Here is a 16,415-nt window from a genome sequence, read left to right as displayed (position 1 = left end):
TAAACTTAGTTCCAAAATGCACATCACCATAAATAAATGCCAATTTGCTGTGCATCAATGGTGCCCCGAATCCAGCACCTGAGCTTGCCAAGTCACTGTACTGTGTGGTAAAATAAAAATAATAATGTAAATGGTGTGGTATGAACAGTCCACACTCTTCTTTTTGCATCTCATGATACAGCAGTCAAATAAGATTCCTATGCTTTGCCTTTATTGTGGACATTCATTGTGTACTAACCAAATGCATCATCTTCAATTATTAGTGGAAAGATTATGGTCTTGCAAGTCTTGGAAAAACTGAAAGGCAGGATATTGAGCTTCAAAATAGCCCATGGTTATACTTGCTCAATTTCAGTGTTAGGCAACACAGAATACCAGACATTAAATAGACAGATGTTTAATGATATTGAATACAGCATCTCCAAGTGACTCTAGCTCAATTCTTATTTAACATGAGGGGTAGGGTTCCTGATATCCCTTGCTTGTATTTCGTGCTGCTCTGTGAATGCACAAAAGTGTAAAAACAACATGGAGTCCAAGGCTGGATGCAGGAGGTAGGATTTGAATAGTTTCCCCTATGGTTTACTTAATTGCAATGAAGACAGGAAGCAGAAAACACACTGGCCCCATAAGCCTCAGACCTTTAACAGTGCAACAAATGTACAGGCCTGGTGCAAACCAAAGTTTTTTTTTTTTTTTTGAAGTGTTGACTACAATAGATGCACCTCGCTAGTATAGCTTTGTTTTTCCGTTATGCATAAATTTACACTGCGGCTGCTTCAGCGAGAAACAAACTTTTATTCTTAAATAATGAATACGCAGATAATGAGACACCACACTAGAAAAACATCTTTGCAAGTAAAACGGATAAATCAACAAACACACACCCAAAAATGGTGATGACACTTAACAGCCACACAATGACACAGGAACTGCAGACCTCCAGTAACATTCCCTACATTTTCAGAGTGAAGGTGTAGCTCACTTACTTAAAGGTACATGAAACAACATTTGGGGCCTCATGATCAATCATAGTTTATCATGGCAGAAATGAATCTTGGCTCTTTCTCCTCTTCATTGCTCTCCTTTGTGAAAGGCAGCTTGCTATGCTCCTGTGAGTCAGATAGTTCTCATATCTGCTATGCCACACTAACTTACAATTTTAACATACATCTGCTCCTCCTGCCACTGGGATGATGTAGATAACTAAAGTATCACATTATGAAGCTCACCTAAGGGTAGTTTGGGAATCTTCAGTGGCTAAGTCAAAAGGTTCACCCACACTCCCATTAGCCTTGTTGCTTTTCCCTGGGGAGACCCATGGTTTAGTGCTGAATCCAAACAAACGCCCACCAGGTTTTCTGCACATTGCTCTTTATGCCAATTTAGTGCTCAGGGTTTTTCAGGAGAAAACAATGGGGCAAAGGGAGAGCTGCTCAGATCTGTGCCTAGAAACCACATGACAAGTGGAAAACCCATGCTTTCTATGCATGGAACAAGCAGAAATGTGGACGAGCAAAAGGTATGGAAAGATGTGTGACTCATGGACCTTACACATATATCATATATAGTGGTATGGCTACTGGGGTGTTTTTTTGGGGGGAGGGCGTGTTGGAGTCTGACAAATACCATCATCATTCATCAGCTAGTATTCCAGAATATTGTACCAGCTCCACACATTGCTTTTTTTTCCCTACTGAGGAAAAAAAAAACCTGACTTTTGTGAAAGAGCCAGAATAGATCCTCAATATTTTCATTTGTGTGGCATCTGTACAAGCATTGTCCCAGATTGTGTGTGGAGGGGTTGGAATGCAGTTCACCTTTCATTTAAAGCTGATCTTACCTAATTCACACTTTCCAGAACCAGGACTTTTTTTCAGCCGGAACTTGCCAGAACTCAGTTCCTAATGCCTATTGCCATTCTAAGAGAATGAGGGAGGTGTTAATTGTGAGTTAAGATACCTCTTTTTTCTAGAAAAAAATAGCTTTGTCCGAAACTATATTGTGCAGTGAAACACAGCAATCCTTCAAAATTCCTACCTCACCAAATTTGACAATGCATTTCCCCCGCCATGTGTACAAAAATGCATATACAGTGGAACCTCGGTTTATGAACACCTCGGTTTATGAATTTTCGGTTTATGAACGCCGCGGACCCATCTGGAATGGATTAATTCACTTTCCATTACTTTTAATGGGAAAGTTCGCTTCAGTTTATGAACGCTTCAGTTTATGAACAGACTTCCGGAACCAATTACACCCATGTTTCAGTTTATGAACGCTTCAGTTTAAGTACTTCACTGACCCGTCTGGAATGGATTAATCCACTTTCCATTACTTTCAATGGAAAAGTTCGCTTCAGTTTAAGAACGGTTACTCCGCGGACCGTCTGGAACAGATTAATCCACTTTCCATTACTTTCAATGGGAAAGTTTGCTTCAGTTTATGAACGCTTCAGTTTATGAACAGACTTCCGGAACCAATTGTGTTCATAAATCGAGGTACCACTGTATTAGGGTAAAGAGTTTACAAAAAATGCACATATTCATGAAAATAACACAAAACATATCATGTTAGGGGGAAATGCTTTGTGGAAATGTGTATATTAGGCAACATTGCTTACTATTGTCTGTATTGGGAGAAAATCACACAAAAATGCAGATGAATTTCCATGAGGATCTTTAAATGATGATTTCAAACTGATGTGGAAATGTGGAGAAGTGAATTTAATATTGTGAAAAAGAGAAACTGAGAGAAACCATAATCAACAGATTCACCCATCCCACACTGGGGGGCCTAAGAGCCTTATGATAAATTGTTAGAATTTGTCTTCTAGTTAGACATTTTCTCCTTGCATTCCTCAAGGCAGTAATTGCAGGGATCTAATTACATCCCCTTTTAATTAACTTGCTTATCTTAGTTTTGTTGTTTTGCAGGCCTCTACAAAGGGGAAGTTTTCTCTTGCTATTTTGATGCTTATATGAGAGGACGTTTCCTGTATACTTCAAGAAAAATTGCAGGGCTTGATCATGACACAGAGGTTGAAAATGCTGACAGCTATTTGACCCCCACCCCCTCATCTAGGCCCTTGTACTTGCCATTTTTGCTGCAGGGGGAATTAAACAGGTAGCAGCGACTCTGAAAAAAGCAAAAATCAACAATTCAAATAAAGGATCAGCTTTGACAATAAGGTTGTTTTATGAAGCATGGAGGATTGTGGAAACATATTCAAAATGTGTGTTGCCAAGTGATATATTTCTTCATGGTCCTGCCACAACTACATTATGTGGCTGGATGACTCACAGAGGAGTTTTTTTCCCCCCCACCCTTCTTCTTTCTCTCAATTGCAACAGGAAAGCCTTATCTACAAAAATAGAGTTATGCAGTGAGCAGGGAATGACACTTTCTGGTGATCTTATATTAAGATTTATGAGAGGATTTTTGGTTTTTTTTAACTCACTAACTCGCCTAAAAATAGCCTGTTTATGAGAGATAGATAATTTCACCCAGAAGCAATTTTTCATGCTTGCCTTGTGGACACCGTCCTAAGTTTTGGGTCATTTCTTGGCAAGAGGTGTCAGTGAAAAAGCATTAACATCCCATTTCACCTGTTCCGCGGCTTACTCATAGAATACACAATTCCTGCAGCTAAACCCAGGTGACCACTGACTCCAAGATGAAGATTTGTGTATTTATATCCAGAGCTGTTTATAGTCCATGCCGTTGTTACTGTTGGCTTTTTTAAAAAAAAAGTGAAATGATGTGCAAAGTAATCTTAATTCAGCACCAAGGAAAGCTCAATTCTTCAATTTCCCCGTCAAATGAATTTGCATCTTTTATTCTACATAATTGCTTCTGGATTTTATTTTTATTTTACTGCCTTGAATAATTGGCTCTGGGTTTGCTAGTCCTGCAGAGGAAGTGACAAGGAGCTATGCAGGGGACAGAAGCACACCCTCCTTCCCCTAGAAAACTTTCTGAAAATGCAAACCCTCTGATTCCCAAGATTTTAGCAAGCCTTGCCTTCCATGAGCAGCAGACAGCATGGTAGGTCTGTGCCACTCATCTGGTCCTCCTCTGTTTGCATCACTGTTGTATGCTGGGAGCAGAAAGGTTGGTACAGTCAAAACGCGCTGGCAGGTATGCTGGATTGACATTCCTCTCCATCACAGTATGCAACAATGACAGAAACAGAAGGAGTTCAGGTGAGTTCAGTCCCATCAAGCCATCAACTACTGCCCTGCACATTTCCACATAGATCAGTGATGGTGAACCTATGACACGCATGTCAGACGTGACACGCAGAGCCCTCACTGCTGGCATGCACCCCATCGGCCCATTCGCGTTGTTGTTGTTGGTTCCCCCCCCATTTGTTCTCTCGCTCCTCCTCGCTACAGCTTGACTCCAACCGGATCCGTTGTTGTTGTTGTTGTTGTTGTTGTTGTTGTTAGCCAGAGATTGGTTTTTTAACCCTTTCTGTGCTGTTTTTTCTGGCGCTTTGGCAGACTATGTCGGTGCTGCGTGTTAGTTCCAGCCAAGGTATTATTCGTCATTTATTTCTGTTCTCTTCCCCCCCCCCAAAAAAAGTGCAGCAGCTTTGGGGCACCCCCCCAAAAAGCAAAGCAACTTTTGCACCCCCCCAAAAAACCTCCAAAACTTTGGTCAGCAGCTCCCCCCAAAAAGCTCAACAACTCTGGGCACTTTGTGATAAATAAGGGTTTTTTGGTTTGGTTTGGTTAAATAATTAGTTTTTGGTTTATTAAATACTGTTATATATTACAATTATACATTTTTGTTATTTAAACTATAAATATCGCGAAATTATGGGGTTTTTTTCGAAGTGACACACCACCCGAGTTATGCTCGGTTTTTTGGCGAATTTTGACACACCAAGCTCAAAAGGTTGCCCATCACTAAAACATAGATCGTCACAGCCGTGAAGACTAGAAACTCGCTCCTGTATTTTTAAACGGAACCTGATACTCAGCAAACTAAATTCTAGACCCAATAAACATACTTCAGGTTTCCTTCACTGAATTGCAGCATACACCCAGTACTAAAGAGACTCTTATTTTCCTCCTTAGTTGGTCCTTCACCAGTAAGAAGCTCTGTCTTTTGAACATCATTGAGTGCATGAGTGTCTCTGTGTTGAATGAAGTCTTAAAGACTGCAAGGGGCCCTGCACACAGATAATGGTTCTTACGCTTGTAGGATCATTAGATAGATATTTATTACGGCTTTAAGCCCATATAAACAAACAAAACAAAACAAAACAAAACCATAACAGAACCAGACAAAACCATTACAAAATCACAAGACCATTTACAAAGTACATCATAAAACGCATCACGACGATTGGGGGAGACAAAGAATATACAAGAGAGTCAAATTTTCGATTAAGATTAATATAAATAAAAACTTTCAGTAATCAAACAGCATTCCAGAACGTCTCTTGTGCGAGAGAACTGAGGTTAAAAACTTTGCAACCTGCAAGGTTCTATGGGGATCCGTGTCTTGCAGCACGTATGCAAGGTGTGACTCAACTGGTTTATCAGCTAGTTTCTGGATTATCGGGTCAATATACTAACCCGAGCCGCTCTATACATGGGGCAATTGAACATTATATGCTGGAGGGATTCAGTTGACTTATTGTCACAACCACACAAAACAGAGACTTGGCTCTTGGTAAATCTGTGTCTCAGGTAGGATCATCGTTATTGTAAGTATGTCCCATACTTCCTAATGCCTGTCAGCTGCTTCCCCCCTCCTTTGTCTCAGTATTGCCCTTGTAGAACAGCAGGGAGGAAGGTGGGGGCAAAACTAGAATTACTTGGCTCCAACTGTCATTGTCTCAATCTCCACCAACTGTTTTGGGCTACCTGCATTGCATCCCACTAGAATTGATGGGCACCAGCCACCACCGAAAAGACCAATTTCATAGGCAGGAACATGAAAGGAGGACAATTTATTTATTTATGGGAGTGAATGCTTGCTAAAGCGTTTCTTGTAATGTGGTGGATGTAGACTCTAGCTATTAAGAATCAAATCTGCTCCCATCTTGGGATCTTGGGGCCAATGAATGTGCGATGTTCTTAACTACACTACTTTTATTTGGGAGAAGCTGTGGGGTTCCAATCTGGAACATGTTCCTGATCCAAAGCTGAGCCGCTCGCTGGTTTTCTCATTTAGTCACTCTAGAGCAGTGTGTTCCCAAAGTGGGTGATACCACCCCCCAGGGGGAGGTGCTGGAACGATCTAGGAGGCAGTAGTAGCCCCGGGTGCAATTAGGGGGCACTGAATAAAAATAAGCGCACAGAGGAAGCATAAAGAAGGAAGAGAAGAGAATTTTGAACGACCGTTTGTACAGTTGTATGCTGTGTACTGATGCTTACTGCCAGGCCAGGCACCATTGTGGGATGGCAACAACACCTCCCCCAGATTCAGCAGTTGTGCTAGAGGCGAGGAGTTTTCCTGGGCTTGGGTGAACCATTTTTGGATTGCAACTTTACTATGTTGTAGGATGTAGGTAGAAATATAGAAGCATAAAAAATCCCCACAAATTTGTCACAGCAGCTTTCTGTTTGTTCACGTAGAGAAGTTGGATTTCCAGAGGCACTGAGTTGTTGTTGTTGTTGCTGTTGCTGTTGTTGTTTTGGAAAGGGGGCAGTAGGCCAAATAAGTTTGGGAACCTCTGCTCTAAAGCATGGCAGAATATTGGGAACTAGTTCATATATATATGTATGTATGCATAGACATATAAACACCAAGGCATTTCAGTGCATGTTTGGCTCGTCGAATTTCCCCTGCCACTTCCTCATGCTCGCTCTCAGCGTTTGATGTCAGCTCTTTTGTCTTTTCAGATAAATATGAAGTGGACTAGCTTGTCTTTTTGAGTCTGCCAGTATCGCCCCTCAGCTAGCATTGCATAGGGCTTACTTCTCCCCCTCTTTCCATCCCTTCGCAGCTCCAGCTGAGCATTCTGATTCATCCCTGTGACTTGAACAGGGACTTGAAATCTACTTGACAGTGGGTAGCGCATGTGGAGTAGCTGTAATTGTAATGTGAGGCATTAGAAGTGTCTGGAGATTCCAGAAAGTCACTGTTGAGCTTGCCAATCAGGGCTTTGAGAATTATTCAGAGCACCAAGGGCTGCCTGCTGAAGCTAAGAGCAAGCCATTGTTTGTGTGCTCTGAGGAGGATGCGAAGTCAAACAACCTGAATTGACATATGGGTACCACAAATAAATGCATGGTTGGGGGGTGGTTAGGCACCCACTGCAGTGGAAAGTGGAAGGCAGGGGTTTCCAAGTGTGAAAAAAGACAGATCCTAATCATCAGGAATGACACAGGGAGGAATTTACTGGTCCTCTTATTGAGTAACTCCTTATAAGCTTCCAACAAACCCCAAGGTTTTCTGCAACACAGTTTGAAAGGAACTGTGCTGGGGCAACAGATGGCAAGCAGAGAGAAACATTCCCTCACAGGCAGTGTGAGTTGTGCCTTATCCATAAATCAATCTCCAGTATGAACTCCACACAACAGTAGTAAAATGCCATTGATCTGGTTCTTCTGAAGTCATTTCAGGTATTTCAGAATTAGAGAGTGAAAAGGTGGCTTTAATTTTCTCACAACATGTTCCAATGTTTCCTGGCAGCTCATACAAACCATTAGTGCTGTGGACAAGGACGAGCCCCCACGTGGACACAAATTTTTTTTTGAGCTGGTGCCAGAATACACAGTCCATCCGAACTTCTCTATCGTGGACAACAAAGGTAGGCTCTAATTATCAGCTCTAGGTGCCCTTTTTTCATCCCTGCATGTAAAGATTCCTAATGTGAGTTTCCATTTCTCTTGGTCTTCTGGTTCAGATAACACAGCAGGTGTTGTAACAAGAAGGAATGGATACAGCCGGAATAAAATGAGCACCTATGTCCTGCCAGTGGTAATATTTGACAATGACTACCCCATCCAAAGCAGCACGGGTACACTGACTATCCGGGTGTGCGCCTGTGACAGCCGGGGGAACATGCAGTCTTGCAATGCTGAAGCTTTGCTCCTTCCAGCGGGTCTTAGCACAGGAGCCCTCGTTGCCATTCTGCTCTGCATCGTGATTCTCCTGGGTAGGTGATGCAGTCCCCTTCTCTTGCTTTACATCTGAAAAACGATTAAAATGTCCAAACAAGGGGAAGAGGATATTTGCCCTAAGGGCCAACTTCTCGCCATTCCTTTTTCCAGACCTGCACAAATTGTAACCCATCAAGTTAAGAGGTGCTTTAATATGGGGATAGGGGGGCTCAGTTCTGTAAGGTAAAGGTAAAGCAACCCTGGACAGTGAAGTCCAGGCAAATTTGACTATGGAGTGCGGCACTCATTTATGCTTTCAGGCCAAGGGAGCTAGCGTTTGTCTGACAGCTTTTCTGGGTTATGTAGCCAGCAGGACTAAACCGCTTCTGGTGTAACAGAACACCGTGATGAAAGCCAGAGCACACGGAAACGCTGTTTACCTTCCCGCCACAGCTGTACCTATCTATTTACTCACACTGGCATGCTTTTGAACTGCTAGGTTGACAGGAGCTGGGACAGAGAAATGGAAGCTCACCCCACCGAGTGGATTCGAACTGCCGACTTTACGATCGGCAAGCCCAAGAGGCTCGGTGGTTTAGACCACAGCGCCAGCTGTGTCCCAATGCTCAGTTGTGTAGGTCAGCTGTAACCAGCTGCTAGTTTAGAGATGTTTTGATACTAGCGAGGGAACATGCAAAACAACATGTTTTACTTGCTGAGACTTGAAATTGCTGTTTTGGAACAGTAACATAGCTTACACATACGAAACATATATTGCACATGCTCATTCTTTAAATTGGCATTTTTGGAAAATGAACGTAGTTCATACATGGGTTCAAAAGTACCTCTGTATAACCCACCAGGTGGTTGTGTGCCATCCTATGTCTCTGATCAACAGCCCCAAAACTCATTGCAAAGAGATCAGGGGAATTATGCCAGATTCCGATAGTTCAAATATCGACTGAGATATAAGGGTAGTTATATTTAATAATATTGCATACTATCTAACATGATGAGGGGGTGGAAGTCATGATGTATGAGCATCTCTGCCAACGATGACATACCAATGAAGTCTGAATGGCCTATGTCAGGAATTATCTTTACTTTCTGAGGAACGGCCATGTCTCTTGCTTTGCTTGTAGTGACTGTGGACAACGCTGCCTCTTGGCCATGTGTCAGCCTGAAGAGCTGCATTGCATCATCCATTGCGATGTCACAAAGTTACAAATCTTTGCTTGTGTGTGACTTATCAACACTAAGATCAAAAGGAAGAAAGTTTCACCTAGTGGGGGTCAAAAGTTGGGGGGGAAGGAAGTGCCAGAGGCATCTTAGTTTGATCTAGTTCTGTGCAGCATACAAATTAATACAAGGTCCAATTCAGGTGGCCTTCTCCCAATTAGTGGTTAATTAACAAAGCTAGAAAAATGAAGATCCTTGCCGTGTCTGAGATCTGTAGTATCAAATTAGGAATTGGCACATCAGTCTATTTCTGGTCCACATCACTTTCTAGTGTCTTCACCCATAAGTCTACTTCATCCGGTTTCCGAATACATGCAGAATTCAAAAGAAAAAACCGTAATAAAATGTGCATATAATACATATTTCAATACATATTTTCAAACCTAATGGGTGACACCCAATGAACTGTTTCCATTAGCACAAGGATGTATATTGCACAGTGGAACCTCCCCTCTTCTCTTCTCCCCATGCCCCTTTGTGCCCTCCTCAGATCTGCTCCGGAGGCTTGTGGGAACTCCAAAAGATATTTAGCAGGCACATGGAGAGAGAAGATGGAGAAGAAACATTTGCGTGGCGAGCCCCCGGGCCCCGCAGTTCCCTCAGAAATAAGCACACAGACAAGTATATGTTGGGTTAATGGGATAAATTAGGCCACAATTTTATTGGTTATAGATAAAAAAAATTCCTTCCAATAGCACCTTAGAGAGCAACTAAGTTTGTCATAGGTATGAGCTTTTGTGTGCATGCACACAAAAGCTCATACCAATGAAAAACTTAGTTGGTCTCTAAGGTGCTACTGGAAGGATTTTGTTTGTTTGTTTCGACTACGGCAGACCAACACGGCTACCTACCTGTAAGTTGGTTACAGATGTGAGTGTTTGGCTTAGGCAATTGGATGAAGCAAGACTATATCCTGACTCCCGCCTGTCTGCAGGAGTCCCGTAAGGGTCAACCACCGATAGGGGGAGCCCTATGATATACATCAATTGAGCACCCTCAGGGTCACCAAGGGGGTCATGGCATGGCCCTAGCCCATGCCCAGGCTTCTGACAGGAACCCCGGCTCCCTTTAACGGGATACCCTTAACGTGGAGGGCCAGGCCAGAGGCAACACCTACCCCTCCCATGGCAAGGTTTAAATAACGGCTAACCTTACAAAGTTGTGACGATTACTACTAGGTAGGCGAAAACCGAATGGCTGGTGCCAATTTGCCAAGTGGGAAAATTCCTACCTGGCCCCAACAACCAGGCGATCGACATTAGTCACAGCAAGGCCATAGTTAAGCAACACAAGAAAAGAGGGTGGGCGGGCTGGGAGATCCGAGGGAAGAAGAAGAAGAGTTTGGATTTGATATCCCACTTTATCACTATCCGAAGGAGTCTCAAAGCGGCTAACAATCTCCTTTCCCCTCTTTCCCCACAACAGACACCCTATGAGGTGGGTGGGGCTGAGAGACTTCAGAGAAGAGGGAGGAGACGAATGGAGGCTGCCCTCCCCAGCCGCACTGCGCTTTAAATGCCAGGTGTCCACGCCCCCCGGCTAACCCGATTGGTCAGCCAGGGGGCGTGACACAGTGGCTGGGAGTGCTAATGATGTGAGCAGCATCCCTTCACCCCCAGCCGGGTCACTGGGAGGTCTCGGGTCGTCACCTGCAACGCAGCCCCCCCCCCCCCGAAAAAGGGAGCCATTTTCTAAATATATTTTCTTTCAAAGTATGCATTTTTAAACCTACATTATATTTATTTGGGGGTGAGTACTGCTTCAGAACGCCCAGGAATGATCTCATCAGTGAAGCATGTCTGGTGCCACCGCAACTTTCAGACACCAAGAAACCCTTGTTTACCCATGCTTCTCCACCCCGGTCCTATGCACTGTTCTGGGGCTTTTTCCAACGTCCTAGAACCAATTTGGGGGGAGGCATGGTGGGAAAGGAGAGGAAGCAAAGCCTTGTTGTGTTAGTGGGACTTGGCACTAGCACAACTGTGGCACTAACTTAGTCATGTTCATCAGTTTCAATGGATCTACCCTTGAGTAAAAATTCACCGACTCCCACCCAATAATTATAACATTATAGTTTGTTTTGATGGGCAGAAAGCAACCCACCACCAAAGGAATGTAAGTGTAGCTGAAGATGAACTAAAGGCACACTGGCATCTTGCGTTGTTTCCTGCTGTTTAATGCAGCAATTAAATTTATGATGAGCTTTTACAAGTTCATAAAAGTCCCAAATACCAATGCAGAAGAAGCCACTTCTCTAATAAGAGGCTACCTCCTCTAAGGATCATACTTTTAACTGTTGAAGTATGAAACTTGATGTGTTGTCCATAACAACAACAACGAAGATGAGTGCTAAAGGGGGATAAGTGAATAGGCTGAAGAGCCAGTGAGAGTATTCTTTGTAGTGAAGGCAAAAAGGAAGTGCCAAGGTGAGAAGTGGATTCTCTAAAACTTGTTTGTGAAAACAACATGAGTAGAATAGACCATGCACATTTATTAGTCGACTTGCTTCAGCAACATCCTCACTACAGTATAACCTTGGTTCAGTCATTTGGTACCCATGGGCACCAAATGCATACAGAGGGTTCTGAGAGCAGACCAGCTAGTTTTCCCTCCTAAATGCCAGCACAGGTGCCGTCCCACCCCACCTGACAATGCTCATAGGTGCAAAGGGAGCTTCCTTATATTGAATCAGACCATTGGTCCATCTAGTTCAGTACTGTCTACACCGAGGACCAGAAGTTTCTCATCCATGAGGCTAATTAGCCCCTTGAGGCATCTCCACTTGGCCCACAAGGCCATTTTGATCAAGCCATGCCTACCTGACCTACAATGGGGCTGCTCTCCTGCTCGTTCCAACTGCCACTGAAGGCAAATGAGCATAATGGTCACGAATCCAGGATTAGCACAGTCCATAAGAAATCCAGTCACAGCAGACTTATCTTAAACTGGACAATAACTTACAGGTGAAACTTGAAAAATTAGAATATCGTCGAAAAGTGCATTTATTTCAGTAACACAACTTATTATTTTTTCTTTTTCTTTTAATTTTTTTTTCAAATGCTTTCCTTTGGAAATTCCACAGTAATAAAACAAATAGGTACAATAATACAAAAATAAACATCACTATTACATTTCATTAATTACATTCCATTTATAATTGACCCGCCTAATGACAAATAATTACAATTACAACAAATAAAGGTTTGGCATATCTTGCTTTGCATGTCATGCATCTATCTCATATATTGGTTTCACCTTTTAAGTTGCATTACTGAAATAAATGCACTTTTCGACGGTATTCTAATTTCCTGAGTTTCACCTGTATAATAAGACTAAACCTTAACACTATAGCATGCAGAACACCACACCACACCAGAACAAAGAGATAGAAAGAGAAAATGTGAAATCCAGGCTCCTCCTGGGCTGACTATTAGAGTCAGCATGATAAACCAGCTGTATTCAGCTTTCCAGAAGGAATAACCCAAACATCAGAAACCTTCTGCCTGCTTCTTTCACATAGAAAGAAACCTTTCAGAACACTCTTGAACTAAGTAGAATAGGAAAGACACATCAGATCAATACTTTCTGTACAAGAAATGCAAACTGACAGTACTCACCAGCCCCACTTCCCCATACCCTCTTCTCTACTGACTAAACTCTTTACACATTACCCACCCCCTCACCTATCCCCGCACAGCTTGCCAAAAACCCCTTTAAAGGAGGGGCAGGCACTCTGGAAAATGGTTTTCTGCATCATCACCCTTCACCATTAAACCTCACTATATCAACATTTAATTAGCGGGAGAGAAGCACCTCACAGAGCACTCTGCCAAACCATTCTGTGAAGTGCCTTCCCCCTCCTTTGAACCTCGATGCAGCTGCATTTAATAAAGGATGGGAAGAGCTTCACAGAGCAGTTTGCCAAAGTGCACTCTACTTCCATGACACCTCGCTGCGCACATGTGCAACCAACCCTCCTCCATTAAACAGCTCCAACATGCTAGACTTGGTGTGGCCACCAACCGGCAAACTGCAGCATGATGACAGCCTTACCGTATATTTTTTATGTATATAGGAAAATATATGGTGTTGAGTGTGATGCAGGTAAAAAAAACTGGCTCAGTTCAGATAAAGGGGACATGGGTGGCGCTGTGGTGTAAACCACTGAGCCTTGGGCTTGCCAATCAGAAGGTCGGTGGTTCGAATCCCCGCGAAAGGGTGAGTTCTTGTTGCTTGGTCCCAGCTCCTGCCAACCTAGCAGTCCGAAAGCATGTCAAAGTGCAAGTAGATAAATAGGTACTGCTCCGGCGGGAAGGTAAATGGTGTTTTCATGTGCTGTTCTGGTTTCGCCAGAAGCGGCTTAGTCATGCTGGCCACATGACCCGGAAAAACTGTCTGTGGACAAACGTCGGCTCCCTTGGCCAGTAAAACGAGATGAGCGCCGCAACCCCAGAGTCATTCGCGACTGGACTTAACTGTCAGGGGACCTTTACCTTTTACAGTTCAGATAGCAATTTGAATTTTCCAAAGACCTACAATCTGCTGATTGTCAGATCATAAGTCCCTTTCATAGCACTGCACAAGATGGCACTTTGAAGGGGGATTCTGTAGAAGGTGAAAAGGTCAACTGTCTCCTCCCACCTCTCAAACTTCGCTTGGGCTAACACATTTCTCCACCCCATTCTATACTGACAGGCAATGGATCTCCAGGATTTCAGACAAAAGTCTCCCCCAACCCTCCCAGCCCCGCTGAGGATTTAAGCTGGAATCTTCTGCATGAAAAGCATTTGCTCTGTTGCTAAGCTGCAGCACAAACAATATTAGCCTGAAGAGGGCACTGTGCATATGTAGATTTGCACATATATGGCTCCTTCAGGAGGAAGGGGGACCTTTCTCAGGGTTATTGTCCCATGGAGGGAGTCTGTGCACACAAATTGACACCGATTGCACATCAATATCTAGTGAGACTGTCAGGACTCAATTCAGGACTTCAACAGATAAATCCTATGATTGCATACTCATAAGCCTGATTGAGTTCAGTGAGCTTTACTCTTGATAAGCATGTACAGTCATACCTCGGAAGTCAAACAAAATCCGTTCTGGAAGTCCATTCGACATCTGAAATGCTAGGAAACCAGGGTGCTGCTTCCAATTGGTTTCTGATTGTGCAGGCATGCCACAAACAATAGTGGAAGCCATGCCAGACGTTTGGCTTCCAAAAAAAAAACCCACACACATTCGAAAACTGAAACAGTCACTTCCAGTTTTCGATTTCTTTGGAGCCGGAATGTTTGACTCCCAAGGCGTTCAGGAGCCCCGGTACAACTGTATATGGTTGAAGTCCTAGGTCCCATTAATTTTAATGGGAGAGTCAAGTGGACACCTATTGTGATCAATTAGGCTTTTTAACTGCTTTGTCTAGGTCAGTGGTGTAGTTTTGGTAGATCGCCGTCAATCTCTGGCTCCCTTTCCTTAGCGTCGTTAAAACTGACTCCTGCCACGCTCCCTCGTCATGCCCTCCATTGTTGTATGTTGTATGAAAGGGAAGACGGAGCTTTCTCTGTGCTGCTGTTTTGATCCATAGCAATCTTTTTATGAGTGACTTTACCCCTTTGTCCCTTGCCTTTAACCCCCCCAAAAGGAACTCCCCCTCCAAACCCCCCCAAAACAGGGGTACATCACTGCCAGTTTTTAATTCTGAAAGTAGATCGCAGTCTCTTGAGAGTTGGCTACCCCTGGTCCAGATGATGCCCTTTTAATTTGCTTTTCAGTATCCACCTGCTTATTTAGTCTGTTATTTATTTAAATTTCTATACCGCTTTTTATTTTTAATAAATATCTCAAAGCGGCTTGTCTGTTCCTTACTTCTCTTTGTTTGCTCCTAGTTTTAGTCGTGCTGTTTGCCGCAATGAAGCGGCAGAGGAAGAAAGAGCCCTTGATCATTTCCAAGGATGATGTCCGAGACAATATTGTGACCTATAATGATGAAGGAGGTGGCGAAGAAGATACTCAAGCCTTTGACATTGGCACGCTGAGAAATCCCGAAGCCAGAGAAGAAAGCAAAATGAGGAGGGATGTGATGCCAGAAACTATCTTCCAGATAAGGAGAACTGTGCCACTGTGGGAGAACATTAATGTCCAAGATTTTATCCATCGAAGGCTAAAGGAAAATGATTTGGATCCAACGGCACCTCCTTACGATTCTTTAGCAACATATGCGTATGAAGGGAACGATTCTATAGCAAATTCGCTTAGCTCTTTGGAATCACTCACTACAGATGGTGGCAACCAAGATTACGATTATCTCAGTGACTGGGGACCTCGGTTTAAAAAGCTGGCAGATATGTATGGCGGAGATGAGAGTGACCAAGATTGACATGCCAATCCAGGGACTCCAAGCGCAGATGAAAGGTTCCATGTGATGAGACAGATCTGCCCCATCTTTCTCAGTGACAATGGCTCTGTGCGTACAGCCCCAATGAATATCTGCAGAGCATTCCTCAAGGTAGTAGAGAATGGGAACAGTCCTACATAGAAGAAAGGGGCTTGTGTGCTTACACTGGCGACCGGGCAGCCTTGGATCATGACCTAATAATAGCATTTTGTGACTTGGTCATTATTGATGGGATTCATGCCTCTGTATCTAGATAAAAGTGGCCTACATTCTCTTACTTGGAAAAATACAAAAATAGGTGTTTGTCTTAGTAAGGGTTTGCTTAACAAGTCTACGTGAATGAAACTGGTTAGATTTTATAATTGCTATTTTAAGACAAAACTATATTTCACCCTCTCTGCCTAAGATGTTGGAAAGAAGATACTCAGCACTTATGAAAAGATACCTAAAAAGGCTTTTTGTGCCTTTAATAAACAAGTTGGAAAGTATAACTTTTTTTTTTCTAAAGGAACACTTTGCTTCACTTTTCCTACGGCTGTCTGGGACTATATGTACCCATCTTATAATCTGATTACACCTTAAAATTTTTAAGAATGAATATTACTGCCATATTTATTGAGTAAAAGAATGTCTGTGTGTCGATTCATGATATTTTTATATATGTATATTTATATTTTTGTATTTTTATTAAATAAATTAGTATGGATAAATAGATGGCT

At 43.0% G+C, this 16,415-nt stretch overlaps 1 protein-coding gene across 1 annotated transcript in view; it reads left to right on the top strand.

Moving 5' to 3' along the window:
• CDH9 (cadherin 9) overlaps positions 1 to 16,183 on the top strand; it is a 139,329-nt gene extending 123,146 nt beyond the window's left edge. The window contains exons 10-12 of the mRNA XM_035125105.3: positions 7,654 to 7,771; positions 7,868 to 8,119; positions 15,188 to 16,183. Coding sequence (XP_034980996.3) covers positions 7,654 to 7,771; positions 7,868 to 8,119; positions 15,188 to 15,678 — 861 coding nt within the window. The 3' untranslated portion in view covers positions 15,679 to 16,183. The remainder of the gene's footprint in view (positions 1 to 7,653; positions 7,772 to 7,867; positions 8,120 to 15,187) is intronic.
• Positions 16,184 to 16,415: the final 232 nt, after the last annotated feature.

This window comes from Zootoca vivipara, chromosome 8, assembly GCF_965207765.1.
Source record: "Zootoca vivipara chromosome 8, rZooViv2.hap1.1, whole genome shotgun sequence".
Taxonomy (NCBI): Eukaryota; Metazoa; Chordata; class Lepidosauria; order Squamata; family Lacertidae; genus Zootoca; species Zootoca vivipara.
Note: the sequence above shows the minus strand (reverse complement) of the source record. Positions and strands in the feature narration are given on the sequence as shown.